Here is a 24,755-nt window from a genome sequence, read left to right as displayed (position 1 = left end):
CATTTAATGTCCAGCCCCCAGGAACTAATGCAGTTTCCCCGTTTGTGACATCACCGAACGCTTGTCATAATCCTTCTTGTGATATGCACTTCAAAGGGGGTTCCTGTTTTAGCTTCTTGAAGTTTGGCAGGACACAATGTCACCCATTGAACTCTGCAGACATCAAAAAGCTTCCTCCACATTATTTCCTTGGTTAAAGTGTATTTTAGCCCATCCATGAAAAGATCGAATTTTGGTTACAGGTAGCAGTTTGCCTGTAATCCTGTTTACACTTACAGATTTCAAAGCAATTCCACTTCCGTTTTTAAAGTCTGTAGAAATTTCCAACCCCTTCCATGTAAATTTCCAACCTTCAGGTGTCCGCTTCCCATCCCCAACACTCTGGCAAGCTTGCTTTGTATGATGGGACAATGGCTGATTCCAGTTCAAAAGCCCTGCCGACCAGCCTATTCTTCCTCAATTGGCCGCTAATTAGCAGTACACTCAGTTTCCCCGGCTGGACAATGAGGGCAGAGGTAATGTACATTTACATGCAGACTTACATTATCCTTCAGATTACTCTGGCCAGGTGGCCAATTACTACCAAGCACAATACACATCTGAGGTTTTACCCAGTAGACAGAAAAAAGACAGAAATATGTTCTGTTATTATCCTTAACATTATCAGCACCCCAATATATCACCACACCTTGGCTCTCTGAAAACCCGTGGGCGTGGCTTCCTTAGTGTATAGGGAATTAGAGTATTAAAACAAAAACAAAAAAGTATTTGGCTTGAGGAATGCCCTATAAACAATAGAAAAGGAACACAATTGTGCAATGAGCAAAAGTTCATCTCGGATCCACTTTAAAGCACAAGGGTCAGCCATACTATTTCAGTAAAAAAAAGCATACAGTATATACGTAAATAAATACTTGTTCTTCTTACATAACAGGTGTATTGTACTATTCACATTTTGATTGCAGTGAATGTTATATAGTAAATAAAGAAAAAACTGTTCCAGGCATTTTCCATTTTTACTGCCTCTGACTGAAGCCAATTCTGATGTCATTTCCTCCCTTACTCTTTTTTTTTTTCTTCCTCTGCCTGAAATGGTGTAGGCAGAACTTCACTGTCATGTCTAGTTTGCTTTGTAGACACATGTAAGCAGAACATAGATCGGATTTCAGCAGCTTGTGTAGAGGGGTGAGGTGATCAGCAAGGAGTAGGAGAGTGGGAGTGGGAGAAGGGTAGATAGCAATTCTAAATAGAAGAACAAGTTGTGCAGTGAAATGTATTCTAATGTTATATATATTGTCTTTTGAGTACATTGCAAAGTAGCGTGTTAGAAGGAGGAAATAGAGGATTCAGTAGGGTTAACAATATTATAAAGCTGTTTGTGGCTGGGGGACTGTAAAGCTGTGAGAAAGAAGAAATATGATTGTTTGGTCATCAAAGGGTACTCCTTAGCGGGTGTCCTGTGCTCAGCGAAGCGGGTAGTCTGACTTTATTGTTTTCAATAAACTACAGAAAGTAATCATTGTGGTGGAAACACAAAGAATTCGTTTTTGCTTCTTTGAGTATGGAAAGTCCTTAAAGTGGAACTTCAGCCTAAACAAACATACTGCCATCAAGTTACATTAGTTATGCTAATTAGAATAGATAAGTAATCTAATCTCTTACCCACCCTGTTTTAAAAGAACAGGCAAATGTTTGTGATTCATGGGGGCTGCCATCTTTGTCATGGGGGCAGCCATCTTTTTGGTTGAAAGGAGGTGACAAGGAGCAGGAGACACAGTTCCAATTGTCCTGTGTCCTGATAACCCCTCCCAGCTGCACATGCTAGGCTTCAAATGTCAGATTCAAAATGTAAAAAAAAAAAAATGTGCACCAAAACAGCAGAACGAGAACAACAACATCATGCTTTGCACAGCATCAGGGAAAAAAAGCCCGGGCAGTTTTCTTCTGTGCAGCTAAAAATGAGGCTTGTATAAGAGAAACAAAGTTCTGATGCTGTGAAACTGTTAAAGAAACACCAAGCCTTTTCAGTGCTGCTGAGTCGATTTTTAGTCCGGAGGTTCACTTAAAAGTGGATCCGAGATGAAAAACTAACTATAACAAGTAACTTGTCTATATATCTTATCTAAAGTTTAGATAGTTTACACAGCAAATCTAGCTGCAAACAGCTTTAATAGAATAGGATTATGTCTTCCTGTGATACAATGACAGCAGCCATGTTGTTTGTAAACATTACACAGAGGCAGGCTTATCTGTATCTTGAGCACTCAGTCTGTGAAAAAACCTAATCCCCCCTCCTCCCCTCTGCCTCTGAAATCAATGGCTAGTAACTCCTCCTCCTCCTGCCCAGACTGAGCTCCCATGAGCCCTTGCTACTGCCAAGGCTATCTGAAAACCTGTGGGTGGGGTGTATTTAGTTTATAGGGAATTAGAGTATTAAAACAAAAACAAAAAAGAATTTGGCTTGAGGAATGCCCTATAAACAATAGGAAAGGAACACAATTATGCAATGAGTAAAAGTTCACCTCGGGTCCACTTTAAAGACAAAACATGCCAGGGGGCACCAAAGAAACAAGTTCTAGGTATGCATGAAAGGATAAATAATGAACTTTAATGGGTCACTAATTTAGAAGTTTACAAAAAGCTGCCTTTATTTCCAAAAATGACACAGACATCACATAGCAGCTATGCATGACCAAATGTGCACCACTCGCTGTACACATATGGCTGCACACTTACCAGACTGCTGCACTAGTTGACTGTTGAGTGCTGACTAGCTGCTCTTACAGATCCAGCACTGCCCAGGGACACAATCAGGAGGGACTAGTGAGAGACTCGCTGGTAGGGAACAGCAGTGGGCTAGCCAGCCACTGGAGAAGAGTAGTCACATGACTACAAGGGCAGACCATGACTACACAGGCAGACAAACAGTCACTTAGCACTGTGCATTGTTTGGTGGCTGCTGCAGAGAGTGCCTTTCTTATTATGCCTTGAGTAAGAGGCCCTGGGTGTTCTTGAAACACTGGCAAAAAACACTCTGCATTGGGGTACCAACTGAAACAGGATTTTGTATGTGAGAAAGCGTTGGTGGTGTCATCTACCATAGGAGTCTGAGCCCCCGCTCATTAAAGCAAACCTAAAAAAAAAAGCCTTAGCATATAATGAACTGTATGTGTAGTACGGATAATCAATAGAACAATAGTAGCAAAGAAACGAGACTTATATTTTTATTTTCAGTTATATAGCTTTTTTTTTTTTTATAAGATTGCCTCATACTCACAGTTGCAGTTTTGAAAAACCATACTCTGTCTTTTAAGCTATAAACCATAGCAGAAATAATGACCCTTTGACGTGTCCTGCAGTAAAACCTTGTCTCAAGCTGTCTCTTACGGCTTCTTGGCTGTTTTAGTGCTTCAGAAATAGGCCAGTGTTCGACCCAGTGGGTCGAATAGCTCAAAGAAGCTCTTTTGCATAAATAAAAAAGTTTTTTTTTAACTCTTCCTGTACTGGAAAACAATAGGTGACTCTTTTCTTTGCTACTAATGTTCTATTTCTTAGCTTCATTTATTATCTCATACATCTATTTTCTCTTCAGGTTTGGGTTCTGGGACGATCATTGGAGGTCCATATTCTGATATTGAACTTGTATACATCTTGCAATCTGAAAAGGGCCATTGCTTTGAAAATATAACAGCATTTTTCTGGCCAATGGGTTGTTCTCCCTCTTTATAAATAGGCCCCTAGGTCTTATTTCTGCTATGTTTTGGTCATTTAGCATAGGCTGGTCTTCCAGCACATTTGTGACTGATTACTCATCTATATGTCGTGCTGTTTTCTAGATGATTTCCAGGTCCTTCCACTCACGTTCAGCAAACATCTGGATCTGTACAATCCCGACATCCCCGAGTGGAGAGAAGACATAGGACAAGTAGTAACGCGGCTGCTTGCAAAGGTATTTAAGGATAAGGATGAGAAAGTCTGAATTCTGTTCCAGAATATAACAAACGCTCTTCCCAGTGTCTAATGAGCTGACTAGTCTTGGCAGAGCCTATTCATAAATCTGATCCTTAATAATAAATGCTGAAATGTTCTCATACAAGGTGACCTGTTATGGTTCACATGGCTGGTCATTTCTGATCCTTCACAGAGAAACTGTATAAGATAGTAATGAAGAAAAACTAATGCAGTTAGACACTGATTCAGAACATCTGTTTACTCAGGAAAATGTATAGTTTAATCTTGTCACGACCAGAAGAGTTCTGGGCCATCCAAGCTCTACAAATTACCATAGAATGCAGATTCTTGTTTATATCTGCTCCAAAGTCTTCCTGTAGCAGTTAATCTGTCACTGCCACAGGAATATGTGCAGATATAATTTTCAATACACAATAGTATAAATACTGTTTATTATAATCCATTGACTTTGGTCTTCTGATTGGAACTGGATGCACAGCTTTCTATTCCTTTGGAAATTACAGCAACTAATAGCTGGCTAGTAGCATCAGTAAAAGCCGTGCATGACTATGAGTGGAACCCTTTTTAGAAACTACATAGTTATTTTGGTTGAAAAAAGACATACGTCCATCGAGTTCAACCAGAGAACAAAGTACAACACCAGCCTACTCCCTCACATATCAGTTGATCCAGCTATCAAAAGGTGGCCAATAGCATCAGTAGAAGCCGTGCATGACTATGGGTGGAACCCTCTTTAGAAACTACAGCTACCAACAGCTGGTCAGTAGCATCAGTAGAAGCCGTGCATGACTATGGGTGGAACCCTCTTTAGAAACTACAGCTGGTCAGTAGCATCAGTAGAAGCCGTGCATGACTATGGGTGGAACCCTCTTTAGAAACTACAGCTATCAAAAGGTGGCCAATAGCATCAATAGAAGCCGTGCATGACTATGGGTGGAACCCTCTTTAGAAACTACAGCTACCAACAGCTGGTCAGTAGCATCAGTAGAAGCCGTGCATGACTATGGGTGAAACCCTCTTTAGAAACTACATGTAAGGATCTGCGCATGCAGATTCTTATCAAGGCAAAACAGGAATAAGAGATCGCTTGTAAGGAAATACTGAGGTCTGCACAGATTGGATTTAAAGGTGAATGAATGTGTTTATTTACAGAAGTAAAAATTAACATATATACACATACAAACAAAATGCATGCAATCATGCAATATAACCACAGTGTCCCAATATCACCCTGACTAACTAACTAATATTTACAATAAATATGCAAAGACACGGGTCACACAATATATACAATAACAGCACACAGGAACCCGGATCACACAATATATACAATAGCAGCACTCAGGAACACAGATCACACAACATATACAATAGCAGCACACAGGAACCCGGATCACACAATATATACAATAGCAATAATAATTCAATATATAGAGACACGTATCAGCAGAATTAGCACACAGGAGAATTGTCGTACAGGCCAGGATCAATGATCAGAGTAACAGAAGTATACAGACAGTGGGCAAGAGAATAGTCAGAAAAAGCAAGAGGTCTGTACCGGGAGATCAATACAAAATACAGGAGGCAAGGAGCTAGGAACAAGGATGGGTGACCAGAGCACAAGGCCTACAGCACAAAATGATCTAGCAATGTTCTTCTGCTAGAGGCAGCCTTAAATACTGCACAATGGTCAGGTGACTGTTCACAGAGTTCCAAAGATGAGGTGAGACCTCTGCTGGTGGACAGCGGAAGTTCCTGTAAAGTCCACAATGCTGCCACCAGCAGGAATTCAAGCAGCAGACACTACAGCTACCAATAGCTGGCCAGTAGCATCAGCAGAAGCCGTGCATCACTATGGGTGGAAACCTCTTGGGACACATTAATGGGGACATAGAATTCTTGGGTTGTCACATTCTTAGTCGTAGAACTCAACCCTAATCTAAACTCATAAATAACCCACCTACTACTTCATCCAACATGATGAGACCAGCTAAAATGCAAATTGTTATTAACAAATAAACCAAACAGATTGGCCAAGTTGTTGGCAGGAAGGGAAGTAACCAAGGGACAAATGAACGAAAATTCCTTTAGATTGCTGTGCACTAAAATGTTACTATTACTTATGCAGACTAAGTAGTGCGCATTATGCATATAAATAAAAAAAATAATAATTATGCAATTAGTGCACCACACGGTAACTTGCACGATGTAGTCAGAGCAAGTATTGGTAACCAAAGTTACTTACCGACGTTTAGTGAATTTGGCCCTATGTGAGCCAGAAGGCTGCACTTATGTGCATTTGTTGCCTTTTTAATTGTGTCCCTATTGCTGGTGTACCTAATACGCTTCCCAAAGAGTTTCAGTAAATTCAGGGTCGTGCATTTAAAACCGGCACCAGCTGACTACCACAAACTCGTAAAGCAGATGCCATCCCAGCCGACCATGCGCATGTACTCTCTGCCTTTTGCTGTGTATTTATGGTCTCCGGCTTTATTGCAGCCTGTGTCACCGGTATTCGTTTCCTAATGGGTAACATTTTCACATGGCAACTAATACCGTCCGGCAACACAGGCTTCAATGAAGCTGCAGACCACAAACACACACAACAGGGAGTGTACAGGGCTAAGCATGGGCTGGCCAGCATCTGCCTCACACGCTTGTGGCAGGCAGCTGGGGCCGGTTTTAAATGTACCACCCCGTATAAGCATATTAGCAAAAGCATTATAACACTTTTTTCGAGGTTTGCTCTACAGTAATATAATCTAGCCTTCCCATTGACAGATTTACTGAGACACGGTTATTACATTTCGCATGTTGTATTTTTCTGTATACGTCTCTCAAGTTTTACCGAATTAAGTAGAGAGTTTTTCTGATGCCGCTCCATGGACACAAAATATTTTGTTTGTACCCCAGAAAACGGCTGCGTGATTTATACCCAGATATGTCCCGCTTGGCAGAACAGCACCCAAGAACCTGGCTGAGCGAATGTTTATCTGGGAATGCGATTAAGCATTGTGCAGCTCCCTTATCCAGAAAGTGAATTACCGATCACTTCATATTATTGTCAAAAGATATATAGTGTGAGATTCTGTCCAAAGCAAAGATCTCAGAATAGCAGGCTGTATCCTGCGCTGGAAATCTTATATCACCCTCCTGTCCACTTGGCTTAGCCGTGAATGCCGGGCCTGCTTCAGACACATGCCTGATTAAAAGTCGATTTATAGTCATTTTGTCTTGGCGTGCTTCTCTATCCAACCTATACAGTATATTCTTTATTGTTTTAAACGCTGGATAGACAATTTAAGAAGACAGTACACCTTAGAGAACCCTGCCCCTTAATAAAATAAGCTGAAACTTTGTTTGTTTGTTTTAAAGCAGGTAATTCACTAAAATGATGGTGCATGTAAATTGTTAGCCCTACTCCTCGCATTTCAAAACTTTATTTACTAAAAAGGATGCCTAGTATAAAAACATTGGGGTTTATTTATCAACACAAGTGCACAGACAACTGGAGCAAAAAGCAGATCAAATGTTCAGAACATGGAATCTGATTGGTCACTTAAAGAGAACCAGAGGTGACATTCTGGTCAAAAGTTTCATACTTACCTGAAGAAGGAGACTAGATCCCAGAAAGCTTGCATAATTTAACTTTATCAGTTAGATATTAAAAGGTATTACTTTTACAAGACTTTGTTTTTTTTACCTACATACTTACCTAAGGAGAGGCTTGCCAGATGTTTCCCATGCCATCCTCCGCCACTGCCGGGACCCTCCTACACACCGTGGCTGTGATCCTCTTCATGCACCCGTACTTGAAAAGGAGCACAGTGGCGATTGTGAAATCAGTGGATCGTAGTTTTGTCGTATTTCCTTGGGGGGTCCATGCTCAGCGACAGTGGACTGGAGGACAGCGTGGGACACCTCTACACGATCCAGTGGCTTCCCTCTCCTAAGGTAAGTTTTTTTAACTTTTGACCGGAGGTTCGCTTTGGCTACACTGTAAATCTAGCCCAATGCTCCTGTTTCAGCCTCCATCTTTGAGCTCTGGCCTTACTAACTTAAACAGATCTATTAATAGTTTAACTCACTAATAAGGCTCAAGAGTAGAATCCAGAAAAAACATGCATAAATAGGTGAGAAAACAGCTAAACTCCTAACTTCAATTAAGTCAATCAACTCTGCACTAATCTATTATCTCATGAAAGAAAGTTCATAAAGGGGTCATTACATCTGCTTGTTTTACAGCAGGAGCAGAATAAAGCTGATTTTATATCAGACTGTCATGGCTGATTTTTTAGACTTTAGTCTTAAAAATTCAGATCTTAACCTCCTGAGCGTTACACCGCTCAGGAGGTTTTGTAACTTTGTGCCCCAGGATTAATTAATTTGCTGTAATGGCTGCAAAACCTAGCACTAGGCAAGTGTCCAGCCTCCCCGGACAGCTCCGGTCTTCACTATGGGGAGGATCGCACATGACGTTGCTGACGTCATGTGCAAACCCGATCCTCCCCACAGAGAAACTGAAGCAGTGCGGGGAGGCTGCGCAATCGTTGGATCCAGGCTGGGTAACGTATAAACTGAAATATCATAATTTGCTCCATTTACTGTTAGTAATAGACTTTAATTAATTATCTCATAAGTTTATTTCCAGTTCAGTTGGTTTTTAGTTTATTACAATGTGTGGAATCTTGTGTGTGTGTGTGTGTGTGTGTGTGTAGTGTGTGTGTGTGTGTGTGTGTGTGTGTGTGTGTTGTGTGTGTGTGTGTGTGTGTGTGTGTGTGTGTGTGTGTGTGTGTGTGTGTGTGTGTGTGTGTGTGTGTGTGTGTGTGTGTGTGTGTGTGTGTGTGTAGTGTGTGTGTGTGTGTGTGTGTGTGTGTGTGTGTGTATCTCATTCAGAGTGTATGCAATATTTATTTTATACTTTCCATACATTTTTACTTGATACTAGGAAACTAACATTCCTGAACAAAGTCTTGTGACTGTAGTGAAACCTGGACTGCCGACAACTGCTGACCTGTACCTACTACCATCTACAAACCAACCGAAGAGGAAGAGGAGTGTCCCTAATGACAAGGTACATCATGTGACTGTGAAGCTCATTTTTGACAAAGAACCTGTGCTTTGTTTTGTAAACATGATACCCAGGCAGCAAGATACCAGGAAGACAAAATAAGGAAAGCAATCCATAACATCATATAACAGAGTAGCTTCAGTAGAGTTATCTCTTTTGAGATAAGTGCACTGATTTTGACCTCCATCTGCAGAACTTGTGCTGTAAATTCTTGGAATGCTTTGGTGTCTCTCTGCTAGCAGAAAATAAACAAGCTGAAAGCAGAAGTCCTCTATTATTGTCTCACACTGCCCCCTAGTGATAAGTGGCCATAAATACACATTACAGTAGTACTAAATAGTAGCAAGGAAATATAAACAAGTAAGAAATAAAACGTGCTAAAATAAATTGGCCTGGAGCACTTGAAAGCCTCTAATTAAATTCTTATTTCGAAGTACAATTTCATTAAAGGAGAACTGTAGTGAGAGGTATATGGAGGCTGCCATATTTATTTCCTTTTAAGCAATACCAGTTGCCTGGCAGCCCTGCTGGTCTATTTGGCTGAAGAAGTGTCTGGATCACACCAGAAACAAGCATGCAGCTAATCTTGTCATATCTGTCAAAATAGTCAAAAACACCTGATCTGCTGTATGCTTGTTCAGGGCCTATGGCTGAAAGTATTAGAGGCAGAGGATCAGCAGGGCTGTCAGGCAACTGGTATTGCTTAAATGGAAACAAATATGGCAGCCTCCATATACCTCTCACTACAGTTCTCCTTTAAAGACTCAATTTAAAGGATGATTACAAAGTACACTAACCAATTTGTTCCCTCTCAACCTGCTGCTATAAGTCTACTAATTGCTGCTTCTGGAGGTATTGGCAGACTAGTTGCTCAGGGTGGCTTGTATGTACATAGGGGTGGAGTTGGCTGGCAGAATGCTAAAAGCCAAGCCAGCGGAATCCATGTCTTATGGTTGGATAGTGTACTGTTTAAGGGCATCATGTTTGACATGGGAGATCAGGGTTCACATTCTGGCTAGGGTCAGTACCTTTTAAGTAAGAAGTCCTTGGGCAAGACTCCCTAACACTGCAGGGTGGCCTCTTGAGCGCGTCTCAGTGGCTGCAGCTATTGAGCGCTTTGAGTCCAACAGGAGAAAAGCGCTATACAAATGTTCAGATTATTATTATCCTCCCTATTTTAAAGCCTGCAGCAGGTGATCCTGACTGAGCATAAGACAAGACTACTGCCTTTTGCACACGTGTGGATTGTCCCAGTTCCCTGCGAGGCCAATACCACATTGTCTGCACCCCCAACTGCTTTGGGCGCCTCACCCTTTCCTATTCAAATATGAGCACCTGCCTAGTGTACCCACCCCATTACTGTGCTCAGACCAGCTGAGATACTGATTGTCTCATTGTAAGACATTGTAGGTAGGTATATGCGGTACTGACCACTGTCAGGATGACACCTGGTTAAGAGATTACAGACACCTGTAATTATTCAGGGGGATGGAAGGTCTCACCAAGAAAGGTTGGACAAACTGGGCTTATTTAGCTTGGTAAAAAATGGCTAAGGGGTGATCTGATTAACAAGGATAAATACAAAAGAGGGCTTAAAAAAAGGTCAGGTTTTGGCGCCTATGCTCTTATCCCTACTGTTTATACATAATTAGAAAACTCAATCCTCGGATGACTCGCCGCAGTCCCCCTAGTGTATAAATGTACCCCCTTGTGTGTGCATATACCGTATTTTTCGCCATATAAGGCGTTCCGGAATAGACAAACCCAGGTTTTGACGGCAAAAACCAGGGAAAAAAATATATATACTAAACCTGGTGTGTCTATATTCGGGAGTGTCTTGTAGTTGTTCCACCCCAACTAATGTCCTCAGGTGTCCCCAATGTGGTCCCCATTTGTCCTCAGGTGTCCCCCCAGTGTTCCCCATGTGCCCTTAGGTGTCTCCCATGAGCCCTCAGTGTCCCCCATGAGCCCTTAGGTATCCTCAGGTGTCCCCCATGTGCCCTTAGGTGTCCTCAGTGTGGTCCTCAGGTGTCCCCCATGTGCCTTCAGCAGGGACGGATCTGGGGGGGGGGGGGGGGGGCAAGCAGGTATCTTGCCCCAGGTGCAGTTTGTTGAATTCTTAAAAAGGCGGCAAAATGAATGGCGGTTTAGGCGCCAAAACCTGACCTTTAGGCGCCCAAACCTGACCTTGCCCCAGGCGCAACTTGGTCTCGATCCATCCCTGGCCTTCAGTGTCCCCATGTGCCCTTAGGTGTCCTCAGTGTGGTCCTCAGGTGTCCCCCATGTGTCCTTAGGTTTTCCTGTGTGGCCCCCATGTGTCCTCAGTGTCCCCCATGCACGCTTAGGTGTCCTCAGTATTGTCCTTGGTGCCCCCCATAAGCCCTCAGGTGCCCCCCATGAGCCTTTAGGAATACCCAGTGTGGTCCCTATGTGTCCTCATTAGTGTGGCGGCATATATATATATATATATATATATATATATATGTGTGTGTTGCCGCCCAAATGACTCTCTGCTCCCCGTGTGGTCTGCGCTGCCCCATTCTCCCCTCACCGCTTTGTATCAGGTCAGCCAGGTCCCCTCCCCGCTTGTGTCCGCTCCCCCCGCTTGTGTTTGCGCTGTCCCTCAAGTGTCAGCATAGCGGCAGTCATACCTACTTCGGCTACTCTCCGGAACGCAGACCTGGTCTCCTCTCTGTCGCACCTCTAGTGTTGGCTTCTGTAATGCGTGTCATCGGTGAAGCCAACACTAGAGGTGCGATAGAGAGGACACCAGGTCTACGTTCCAGAGAGCAGCTAAAGTAAGTACGACTGCCTCTATGCTGATACTCGGGGGGCAGCGCAAACACAAGCGGGGGGAGTGGACACAAGCGGGGACAAACTGCGCCTGCCGCCTGGGGCAAGAGACCTGCCTGCCCCAAGCCCCCCCCCCCTAGATCCGCCCCTGGTCGATCCTCATCAATGCATGGCACAGATTAATTTGGCTCTATGGGGTAGGACTTGAAACACCCAGAGTTACAGATTATCCATCAAGCTCATGGTGAGCCAGAACTCCTAGGAGTTTAAATGGACTGCTGACAGAAGTTTTGACCGGCCAGAACCCGAAGTGGCCAGACTTCAAGATCTGGCGGTAACATACACATAAAATGAGATGTCTAAAAAAGTCATTTTTAGAGGTAGGAGGACAGGTCCACTTGTTTATCTCATCAATTTATTTTCTCCGCGGGTTCGAAGAAGTGAATTCAATAGGGACCAGAGAGCCTTGTCTCAAAGCGGCCCTTTTCTTGCACGTGATTGACACACCTCCTGCCACTGCACTCAGAATCCCCAACCCGTGTTGTGTTTGCTGCACGAGCCATTGGAAGATGACAAATTAATTACACAAACCATTAATATCGTGCATACTAGGCAGGAATTATGTATTCCACGCAGACAGCATTTTCTAGTGTACCTACTTTGCCAGCTTAAATGATTTCTTAGTGAAGATTAATGACATGCTTGTTGTCGCTGATAAAAAGGCTGAGCAGATCTGAAGCTATGTTTACCTTCCTCCGATCGTAATTATATTTTGATTGCGGAATGATGCTGTTGAAATGCGGCAGCCACTTACATGAATTAATACTCCATCCTGCAATGATATTGTTTTAAGTAATCATTTTCGAATCGATGGAAAGATGGATGTCTGGATTAATGTTTTGCTTCGGTGTGCCTAACAATGTTTTCTCCATTCCCTTTCACAGCCTGCTGATAAATTTAATTAAAGATGGTAGATAATTAATTTACTTGACGGATTTTTACTTCCTGTGTAGGCAGATATCAATTTCAGTTTGTGCAGCAGTTTTAGCGATGGCAATGTAGCAAAGCAAGGTGTCTGTTTTCTTTATTTTTATGTTTTGTTTTCTTTATTTTAGAAGTCTATAAATAGTTTGTATGTACCTTAGTGTTTAGTGCATAGATGGATGATAAGCAGCAGGTAACCTATGGCAACAGAACAACATCAGGACCACATATCTTGTGTGCACTGTGCAGTAAAAGCCACAGGGTAGCACTATGGCATTTAAATGGAGATCTTAACTGTAAGCCTCTATTTACCTCTTCAGGATTAACTTTTTCGTGTTTTTGCTTAAAGGACACATCCGAGCAGTACAAAAATAAAAAAAATCCACTTTCTTGGGGCTTCCTCCAACCCCTGCTAGCCGTCCTGTGCCCTCGCTGTGGCTGCACTCACAGATGGTGGTACGGGGTAGTGTTGGGCGAACACCTGGATGTTCGGGTTCGGGTCCGTTCGCCGAACATGGGCCAGATGTTCGGCATGTTCGGCCCGAACTCCCCGAACATGTCCCGGTCGCGGGGGGGTAGGAAATTCCCCCCACCCCCTCCGCTAGCGCTCCCCCCTCTGCCTGCTTCCCCATACAAAAATTTTCCGTAAAGTTCAATAGTACCTTCGGTGGCTGGCCTGGTTGGCACTGTGGTGTGTTGTGAGTGAGGAGGAGGAGGAGTCCGAGTAGGACGCGTTGAGGCCGGGCAGCGGGCGGTTCAGCGGTAGTACCCTTGTGGTACTTCCGCCCTTTCTCTGACCTCACGTCCTCTGCATACGAGGGTACGCGTCACGCGTACCCTCGTATGCGTCATCACGTAGAGGACGTGAGGTCAGAGAAAGGACGGAAGTACCACAAGGGTACTACCGCTGAACCGCCCGCTGCCCGGCCTCAACGCGTCCTACTCGGACTCCTCCTCCTCCTCACTCACAACACACCACAGTGCCAGCCAGGCCAGCCACTGAAGGTACTATTGAACTTTACGGAAAATTTTTGTATGGGGAAGCGGGCAGAGGGGGGAGCGCTAGCGGAGGGGGTGGGGGGAATTTCCGACCCCCCCCGCGACCGGGGCATGCTCCCCCCTTATGCCTGCGACCCCATAGGGGGGCAGTATTCGGCCGAACAGTGCCCTGTTCGGCCGAACAGGGGCCCTGTTTGGCCTGTTCGGCTGGGCATTGAGCTGTTCGGGCGAACCCGAACTAAAAAGGCTGAACACCATGAGGTGTTCGGCTGAACTCGAACATCACCCGAACAGGGTGATGTTCTGCAGAACCTGAACAGTGGCGAACACTGTTCGCCCAACACTACGGGGTCCCCTCCAGCTCAAAATCCCCACTGCACATGTGTGAGCGGCTCTCAGAGCTGCACTGATGTCATCCGGACCGTACTGCGCAGTATAGTCCGGATGACATCTGCACGACCAGTAAGCCGCATGCTATACATGGAAGCTATACATTTCTTTTCTCCTATGTTGTTGTCACTCACTTAAATCTGGCGGAGCTGACCGGTTTTGGACTAATCCATCTCCTCATGGGGGATTCTCAGCATTTAATGTATTCTTTACAAAAGCACTCCCTGGAAAGGATCCATACGAAGATGAAGACCCCCCACCTGTTTACATACTATTCAGGCAGTTGGACTGAGCAACTGCCGTTCACAAAGTGCTTTTGAAAATAAAGGAAATCCTGAGAATGCCCCATGAGGAGAGGGACTAATCCAAAACCTGTAAGTTCCTTCAGATTTTTACTACCTACTGTGAGTGACAGTAACATAGGAGAAAGGTAATTTATAGCACGTTACTCTAGAAGAAATGTTCTATTTATGTGTATATTTTCATGTATTTTAAATTTTATACAATAGTGGTCCTTTAAATTATCTGTTCAGATGCTGGATACAGAAAGTAGTTGGATGTCAGTTCCGCAACCTAATTTGTGGAAAGGGCAGAAAAGTCGACCCCTGTGATTCTGCCAAGTGAGTCCCTTACCCATGCAGCATACCCACAAATCATAAACTAGCCCTCATTTGAATGAAGATTAGAAACCGGTGGCTTACTATCCATCTTTTTTATATGCAAAACTAGGACACTGCTTTGCTTGCTCTTTAAAGTAAAGTCTAGGAAGCCGACAGGCTATCGTGTAGATTATTGCTAAGTCTACAGCTTTAGGAATAACATAACCTTTCGGAACAGTATCCTGTGATAACATTTATGCTTGTCCTTTCTCTTTATAGAGGTTAGCGGCGATAAAGCAAGCCTTGAATTCACACAACATTACTTTCTTCCTCAGAGGCGGATTTTGGGTATTAGTGACATTAGGCGATTCAATTGCAGGTAATTATTCTGTCATTGTTTTTTTCCATTAGAAGATGACTGAACTTATAATGCACAGGTAGATTATCTTAATGTCAGACCTTGCTCTGCAGAACAAGTCAGTGACAGGCCATAACTTGGTGAGGCAGATCATTACCTCAAGCACCCACCTCCTGCATATGTGTAGTGCCGCCACTTCTTGAGTTGGGTGCCGGGTGGTGCCATTAGAAAAAAAAAAATTGGTGATTTACATTACCAATATTTTATGACTGACCATGGAGCTCAATCTCACATGAATCCTCCTAGTGCTTAACATTAACCCCCCACCTAATGTCTAACCCATTGGTGCACCCCATTACATTGGGCGCCCCATTACTGATAATTTGCATTGGCATGTATTAGACACCTGCCGATCCCGATGCCCATATGACCTAATCTGAATTTCCCTGCACCCCCTTCCTCCCCTTCCCCACCAGTCCACTTCCTGTCTCTCTTACAACTTCATCTTAAGTACAGAGAAAGAGTATCCCCCATCATTTTCTCCATATCAGCAAGTTAGGAGAGGGAACTGTAGTAAAAATAACATCAATAAATGTGCTTAGTCAGTGTTTGCCCATTGTGAATTCTTTCTTCTCTCTGATTTACATGCTGAAATGTATAATTGTAGTTTTGCCTGTTGATCTGCACAGAATGTGAGTTCTATGCACAGGGGGTTGATATTGCTTGTTTGGCAGTTGGAAAAAAGCATTATTTCCCCCAATGCAACGATGTTCACAGACAGCAAACTGTCATGACATCACACTGTGGGAGGAGTTTCACCAAAATTTCAGCCATGCAGACTTGCCCCCTTCTTCCCCCCACCCCCCACAAAGATCTAATCTAGAAAAGGTAAAGATGTCCTGTGGTAAAGGGGTATCGGCTACTGATTGGGAGGAAGTTCAATCCTTGGTTGAAGTTTCTTTGTAATGGAGTCATGGAGAAGTTGTGACATTTCCCATTACAACTACTGCCAATCTAGTAATACTGACGCAGTAGGACATTGAAGCTTTTAACCCCTATCTGCTGTTGATGAGGCTGGGGAGAGGCAGACAGCTGTCAGGTGAGGCGAGCTTGAGGTGCTGATCTGCAGCTTAAATATAAATAATGAATTACTGAACTATGCATTATAGGTTTTTCATGGGTTTGAGTTTCAGCTCTCTGTTGTTTTTTTTTTTTGATGTGAAGCTGATAAAATGATGAATCTCACGTGAGTTTTCTTGTTACAGACTCCCATGTGATTGGAGGAGCTGGGGGATACTGGGCGATAGTGATCATCTTCTCCATATTCATAGTAGCAGTTGGAGCCTTCATCCTTTATAAGTTTAAAAGGCAAGCTCAATGCAGCTCCATTTTTAATACAAAATTACATTAGTATCATTAGTACTGCTACTGCTGTTACCAATAATAACACAGCTGGGTTATACACTCCAGTACCAACGGGGAAATTGAATAAAAGAGCATATTGTTCATGGATGGTGCCGGCCTCTAACTTCCCGACTGGTGTTCAGGGCAGCCATGGCTGACACAGTACAGTAAATGTAGGAGCGTGCGGCAAGTGGACTAATTGGGCACCGCCATAGTCACCAATGTATTTTAGCAGTATTTGGGTGTCGGAGAGGAAGCTTGGGTGCCCAATAAATAGTGGGTGCTGGTGCAGTGTCCGCTGTTTAACAGGCATTGAAATTGCAGCTCAAGGCGCCCTTGGCAGCATCCTAGAATTCAGGGGATGGTGGCAGTGACGTGGTGGAGTGACGAGGGGGTGATTAGGCGTTAGGTAGGTAGTTTGGGGGCGTAAAGGGTTAGGCATTAGGTAGGTAGTGTGTGTGCATGTGGGGTTAAGGGTTGGGCATTAAGTAGGTAGTTTGTAGGGGGGGGGAGATTAAGGGTTAGGTATTAGGTCGGTAGTTTGCACCAGGGGTGAAGGGTTAGGCATTAGGTTGGTAGTTTGTGCGGGGAGGTTTAAGGATTAGGCGTTAGGTAGGTAATTTGTGCGAGAGGGTTTAGGGGTTAGGCGCTAAGTAGGTAGTGTGTGCGGGAGGGTTTAAGGGTTAGGCGTTAGGTAGGGAGTTTGTGCGGGAAGGTTCAAGGGTTAGGCGTTAAGTAGGTAATTTGTGCAAGAGGGTTTAAGGGTTAGGCGTTAAGTAGGTAATGTGTGGGGAGGGTTTAAGGATTAGGTGTCAGGCAAGTATTTTATGTGTGTGCGTGTGTGTGTGTGTGTGGGGGGGGGGGTTAAGGAATAGACATCAGGTAGGATATTTGTGCGGGTGTGGGGGTCTTTAAAGATTAGGCATCAGCGGGGAGGGTTCTGTGTGAGGATAAAGTTAAGTTTAGCTATAGTAAAATATAGGTATTTAATACCAATATTTTACTATTGGCACTACTGCGCACCCAGATATCCAGGCGCCTTTATTTGATGTATGCGCCATAGCACATTGTCAATTTGTGGTGTGCGTTCGATTCACTACTGCATTTTATATCTGCTGGTGTTGTAGACGTAATTAGTAAATGATTTTTTTGTGCATGATGCAGGAAAATGCCTGGCAGAAATGTCTATGCTCAGATGCACAATGAGAAGGAGCAGGAGATGACAAGTCCTGTGAATCACAGTGAAGACACACAGAACATCATCCAGGGAGAGGAGTTTATTGATGATGACATGGACACACAAACACTAGGAAATGCAAGAGGTAACCAAACAATAAAACTGTTTCCTTCAATGTGACTTTGTGTGGTTTATTGAAGACTGGTCAGAACCTTTCATCTACAGAGGAAAGTGGGTTTGTGACCCGTAGCAGCGCTGATGTGTCAGTTTTAGTGCAAGTGACATGAAAGAATTAATTGTGTTGGAACGGCCACAAACAGCTCCCCTCCTTTCTTGTGACTACCCACTAGTTCTTCTCATTCTCTTGTCATGGAGGCATATTGAAATTTCTGGTGATGCTCCTGGGCTCATAGACCTGTAATCTCCAACTATTGGTTCTAATTTTGTGGACCTGTAGACCCCACTAATGTCACTGGTCTTATTGACCTCTATCTCCAACTATTGGCCCTGGTTTTTCAGACCTGTTGCACCCAACTAATGGCTTTAATTTTATTGACCTGTAGTCCCCTACTGATTGCTCTATTGCTATAGAACTTAAGCGCCAACAAATAGCTCTGGTCATATAGACCTGAAGTTCCCTAATAATAATAATAATAATAATGGCAGTATTTGTATAGCGCCTTTCTCCTGTCGGACTCAAAGCGCTTGCGAGGCAGCCACTAGAGCGCACTCAGTAGGCAGTAGCAGTGTTAGGGAGTCTTGCCCAATGAACTCCTTACTGAATTACTGGCTTACTAACCAGGCAGAGCCGAGATATGCCTGGTATTATAGACTTGTGGTACCCTACTAATGGCTCAGGTCTTATAGACCTGTAGTTCCCCACTAATTGCTCTGATCTTATATAAATATAATCCCTAACTAATCGTCCAGGTCTTATAGACCCGTAATCTTCACCTCGACTTTATAGAGTTATAGCCTTCAACTAATAGCTCTGGTCCTAAATTCTACAACTGATGGTCCTTGTCTTGTAGAACTATACTCACCAACTAATAGTTCTAGTCTTATAGACCTGTAGTCCCCAACTAATAGTGCTAGTCTCATACTAATGGCCCAGGTCTAACAGACCTGTAGGCCCCAGCTAATGGTCTTTATCCATGTGCAACTCACCAAACAGCAGTTAGTCATCTACCCTGCATAACTCATGTGGGTTTTCTTCCTATCCGGGTATTTTTTAAGTGCCGTTCTGCAATTCCAAACCACACTGATTGTGCATGACCCCCGTTCAGGGACTGGCATTTTTGTGTCTACAATATTGGCATTAGACTGTAAGCTCCATTGGAGCAGGGGTTGATTTTAATGCCCATGTGTGCTATGCAATATAAAATCTACATGTCGGTAAATAAGAGAAATAAATATTCTGAAAATGGTAGCTTTCACTCACATTATAATACAGACTCTACAAGGAAGAAGCCGCATACAGATATTTGATACTGAATGAGAAATCATCATATACCTCATATATAGCTGGTCAAGCCTAACTCTAAGTCTTGACACTCCTCTCAAAACTAGTCATCCTCCTTGTTTCAGTATTTTAGTTAATTTCTATTGCTTTACATCTTAATGGGAGGTCTTCAGCATCCTCCCGCTTTCCCCTTCACAGGGATAAGTATGCATTAGCCACTTACACATGTTCCCATGTTCATCTCTCTCCTCAGAGAATGATGCTAGATGGATCATGCTTACAGTATGTATCTAATATAGAGCATTTCATTCAAACAACTTACCCTAAATTATTAACAAAGGTTCTCTTAGTGCCCTTTAATTATAACAGGTGTAGCTTGTTCAGGGCTTGAAAAGCGCAAACAAGTTCACTGTAATAAATCACACATAAAAATATAATAACTGAAAAAACAAAATGTGTTTGAGGGAAATTTGTGATATGAAGGAACTCCTACACCAGATCTGAGAAGTGTATGAATAGAACACATCGTGGTACAATTATGCCCTTCTAGAATTATGTACTTCTAGATCACAGTTCTAGAATACCTAAAAGCCTCATCACCGTTGTGAAGATGGTATCTTTTTGCCAACTTTTCTCCAAAGTTTTTAAAAAATAAGTCATGTTTAGATCAATTTTCTCTTCCACTCTTTTTTAAAATTCAAAAAGTGTTTTGAAATAGGTCTCCTTCTGTAGGCCAATCTGTCTTCTGTGTGGGCAGTTCCGAATGCTTGGTAAAGTGTGAGGATATCATAGCTAGTCAGCGTAAATAACAGTTCTAACTGCCCATCATGCTTGTTGAAGTGTGACGGTTCCAATCCTTGGCCAGCCACTTTTAATAATAAATGCAAGTTCTGACTGGCCAATTTGCCCACTAAGGTGTGAGGACTTCCTTGCTAATTACTTTCAATATCAATGCCAGTGATTAAGAAAATTCCCTTTCCCTTTCTATGATGTCCTTGTCCGTCTCCAAATATTGCCTATTTGTGATAGAAGTACATCCAGAATGCCCTTTTTTATGATTGCGGTCATGTGACTTTTGCTATGTGTTCTAAAGAGATGTTTGAACTGCTTCTGAGGATTGCCATTACTTTGTTCAAATGTCAGACTACCAATGTGGGAAATCGGGAACAAATCAGGGAAGGTGAAGATTTCTCACGTTCTTCCCTCTTCACCGGAGCATTATATAGACATACATTACTCAGATAAGATCTCAGATTAACAGGGATTAGTAGGCATGTTTCTCTGACTTGCTCTATTCAGAGGTTATAAACCCAGCAGAAAGTAAAGGAGAAAACCGTCCCACATCAGTTCATAGATAACAGTTACAGGATATAATGAACATCAGGTCATTACAGACCACTGACATCATAGAAATCAGTATCACTCCATTTATGTTACTTGAGTTACACTTTAATACTGAACATTAATATAATCAGGTAGGTTACATTGTGTTGAGAATGAGATGCCATTTCTCAGGCGATACAATTGTGAATAAGTCCTGGTACATACACTTTCCAGTTACAGTAGATTCCACCCAAAGTAGACTAGTGTCTCCTCCAACCTTCCCATACACACCAGACTTTACAAACAGCCCTATCATCTGTTTCTGGTTCTCAGCTCTGTGTAATGTGCATGTCAAAGTGAACTGCTTTTTGCTTTCTTCTCTGCTCTGCTTATGTTCTGTCCATGGATTGGCTTTCAGCTGGCAGACTCCTGCATAGGCCTTGTAGAAGGACTTCCTTATATGGAAGCAAGCGCCTCTGTTTAACTCTGCTGTCATTTTGTAGAAGGTGCCTATGCTCAGTCAAGCACCAGTTTTCATTGCAAGTGTCATGTTTATTGTCTTTAAAGGACCACTATTGCAAATGCTAATATCATAACATTTAAAACACATGTAAACACAAATAAATATAATAAACACATATACATAAGAAGTACGTTTCTTCCAGAGTAAAACGAGCCATCAATTACTTTTCTCCTAAGTTTCTGCCATTTACAGTAGGAAAACGAAATCTGACAGAACTGACAGATTTTGGACTAGCCCAGTGATCTGCAAACTTGGCTCTCCAGCTGTTAAGGAACTACAAGTCCCACAATGCATTTGCCTTTATTGGAGCCAAGTTTGCAGATCACTGGACTAGCCCATCTCTTCATGGGGGATTCTTAGGATTTGCTTTATTTTCAAAAGAACTTAGTGAATGGCAGTTGCTCTGTTCAACTGCTAAAACTGTGTACGGTGATAAGGGATGCTGGCCAACATCTTTGTATAAATCCCTTTGAGGGAGTGGATTTATAAAGAATAAATGCCATGCTGAGAACCTCCCATGAAGAGATGGACTAGTCCAAGACTTGTCAGTTCTGTCAGATTTCTACTACCGACTGTAAATGACAGCAACATGGGAGAAAAGTAATGTATGGCTCATTTTACTCTGGAAGAAACATACTTCTTATTTATATGTGCATACATGTATTTTACATTTTAAAATTTTTCACGATAGTGGTCCTTTAATAAAACAAAATTGCTCTTTGGATCCATCGCATTCCAGTATTGGCTATACACGGCACCATACACACTTAAAGAGAACCCGAGGTGGGTTTGAAGAATGTGATCTGCATACAGAGGCTGGATCTGCCTATACAGCCCAGCTTCTGTTGCTATCCCAAACCCACCTAGGGTCCCCCTGCACTCTGCAATCCCTCATAAATCACAGCCATGCTGTGGACACACAGCTTGTCAGAGCTGGCTGTGTTTTTCTCTATAGTGTCAGTCTGCTGCTCTCCCCACCTCCTGCAGAACTCCGGTCCCCGCCTGCCTCCCTTCCCTCCCCGCTGATTAGAGGGAAGGGAGAGGGGCAGGGACCGGAGCTCTGCAGGAGGCGGGGGAGCAGCCGAGACTGACACTACAGATGTAAACACAGCCAGCACAGCGCGGCTGTGATCTATGTCTGATTGCAGAGTGCAGGGGGACATTAGGGGGGTTTGGGATACCAACAGAGGCTGGGCTGTATAGGCAGATCCAGCCTCTGTAAGCAGATCACATTCTTCAAACCCACCTCGGGTTCTCTTCAAAGGGAAGGTTCAGGGAAACGTTTAAAAAAATAAAAATCCATATCCGCTTACCTGGGGCTTCCTCCAGCCCGTGGCAGGCAGGAGGTGCCCTCGCCGCCGCTCCAGAGGCTTCCGGTCGTCTTCGGTGGCCGACCCGACCTGGCCAGGCCGGCTGCCAGGTCGGGTTCTTCTGCGCTCCAAGGACGGGCTCTTCTGCGTCCCACGCGGGCGTGCTGACGTCATCGGACATCCTCCGGGCTGTACTGCGCAGGCGCAGTAGTTCTGCGCCTGCGCAGTAAAGCCCGGAGGACGTCCGATGACGTCAGCGCGCCCGCGTGGGACGCAGAAGAGCCCGTCCTTGGAGCGCAGAAGAGCCCGACCTGGCAGCCGGCCTGGCCAGGTCGGGTCGGCCACCGAAGACGACCGGAAGCCTCTGGAGCGGTGGCGAGGGCACCTCCTGCCTGCCACGGGCTGGAGGAAGCCCCAGGTAAGTGGATATGGATTTTTATTTTTTTAAACGTTTCCCTGAACCTTCCCTTTAAAACACAGGATAAAAAAAGGTCTTATGACAACTGTTTACCTGTTATGCTACCTCTCTTCAGTAATCAGCGATACTTCTCTCTACACATTTGTGCTTACTTATCTAGCTAAAATTCCAAACTAGAAATACGTTTTGTGGCTTACATGCAGCATTTTTGCTATATTATTTTACTGAGCCAAAACATGAAATTCATAGCTTGATGTTATTCATTTTTAAAGGGCTACTAAAGTTAAAGACCTTTTTTATATGGTACATGAATCCAACGGAAGACAGGATGCATGGAATTACATTCTGGAAGAAAGCTTACAGCTTGTAATACTCACTTTTTTGGATAGCTTGAGGGCTTTTACAACATTATGTGTAGATTTGGACTTGGCACACCTTTCTCATACTTTATATAAAGCTGGGGTCTGATTCACTAAGGTTCTGCAGAGCTGGAGAACATTAGAGGGGGTCAGTGGAGAACATAAGTGATCCAGCAAGCCTGGCCTAGACTTATTAAAGTTCATCTTTCCAGGAACAGATCTAAAAATAAAATCTAATAGCAGTGGTTGTGACCACATCAGGGCTAGGCCAAAGGGGCCAACATGGAGTCCACCTTCATCCTCGGTATTAGCTTATCATTGGTGCTCTGCTGGTAGTGGTCACCTCTATATGTGCTTTGAATTGTGATAACCATTAGGGCTTGGCTCCCACTTGTTTGATTTCAGTGGCGCTTCGGGAACGCCAATGATTGCCACCACCTATCCCAAAAAGCGCTTTGCTGATGTAGCTGAATGCAGGGCAACCCAAACCCACAATTGCAATTTGGCCAAATCACAATCCAGGGTCTTGCAGCTTTTTTGAAGCAATTGCGCTCACTGGAAAATTGCTTTTGAATCGTTTTTCGAAACTGATTTTTCAGCAGTTTTGTGGGCAATTCAGTGGTTTAAATAAAGTTTAAACTTTTTGCCAGGTCTCCTGTGGTCTAGCTTCAGGTTTTTAAACCCGTCATCTGCGCTTCTCTAATTGGAGATCGTGGGTTTTCTGGAAGGTTCGCGAATTAGCCTTCAGCCAGTATAGAGACCCTCAGAAGATAAAAAAAATTATCAGCCTGCTTTCATTAAACAAAAAGTGACTATGATCACTCAAGCACAAATTCACTAACCTCCAAGGCCGGATTTCTGGAAAGGCCTTAAAGGCCCGGGCCTTGGGCAGCTGTAGCCTAAGGGGGCACCTAGACATAAGATAGGGGTTACTACAAGTAAGAGGAGGTTGCTAATGGGGAGCAACACATGAAAAAGAGAAGCTGATGCCCAAGCGAGCATTATTATGAAAGTGAGGGGCTGCACCTCATGGACTTACCTCTGATATTACTAAGGGGAGGGTTGTAAACTTTTGTCATCACATAGAAGAAAAATGTTTCGTTATTCCTGGCCATGTTTGCTAAATCACTTCAGTTTTCCTAAGTTCTCCATCCATGGAGGCCCTTAGTAAATCAGGTTTCATACATCCCTGCAGCATGACCTCTGTATGTTCACTGCCTGGACAGAAATGGATTCTAGCCAAAGTCAGCCTTACATAGCCACAAAGAAAATATACCATCTTCTTGGAAAACTTTTGCTGTTCAAAATTATATAATGAGCAGCTGAGGTGCATAAAATCAGTCTTAAAGTGTTGCAACTGTGTCTCTATGGTGCCCTGCAGTATGAAAATGGCTACAGTATTGACTGACTTGCCTATAGGCAAGAAGCCATGAACTGTTAGAAAAACTCTTCTAAGGTCACGTAAGCTTTACTAGCCCTTTAACTAATCTCATGCGCTACCATGCAGCTCAGTCTCATTCATCCTCTATTTCATTTTCCCATACACTTTATTTTGCTTGTTTGTTTGTTTTTCTTCGGCCCAACCTTGGGACTCCTCCACATCATTGCCTTGC

General features: G+C 43.5%; 1 protein-coding gene across 5 annotated transcripts in view; it reads left to right on the top strand.

Annotated features, from left to right (window-relative positions):
• The window catches only part of SORCS2 (sortilin related VPS10 domain containing receptor 2), a 1,283,452-nt gene that overhangs the window by 1,242,677 nt on the left and 16,020 nt on the right, over positions 1-24,755 (top strand). For all 5 annotated transcript variants that reach the window (XM_068276884.1, XM_068276875.1, XM_068276891.1 and 2 more), the window contains exons 22-26: positions 3,837-3,949; positions 8,921-9,046; positions 15,088-15,187; positions 16,432-16,534; positions 17,735-17,892. In XM_068276884.1, the coding sequence (XP_068132985.1) occupies positions 3,837-3,949; positions 8,921-9,046; positions 15,088-15,187; positions 16,432-16,534; positions 17,735-17,892 (600 nt within the window). The remainder of the gene's footprint in view (positions 1-3,836; positions 3,950-8,920; positions 9,047-15,087; positions 15,188-16,431; positions 16,535-17,734; positions 17,893-24,755) is intronic.

Source organism: Hyperolius riggenbachi, chromosome 1 (assembly GCF_040937935.1).
Source record: "Hyperolius riggenbachi isolate aHypRig1 chromosome 1, aHypRig1.pri, whole genome shotgun sequence".
In the NCBI taxonomy this organism is placed as follows: Eukaryota; Metazoa; Chordata; class Amphibia; order Anura; family Hyperoliidae; genus Hyperolius; species Hyperolius riggenbachi.
This window is presented reverse-complemented; position numbering and strand designations above follow the sequence as displayed.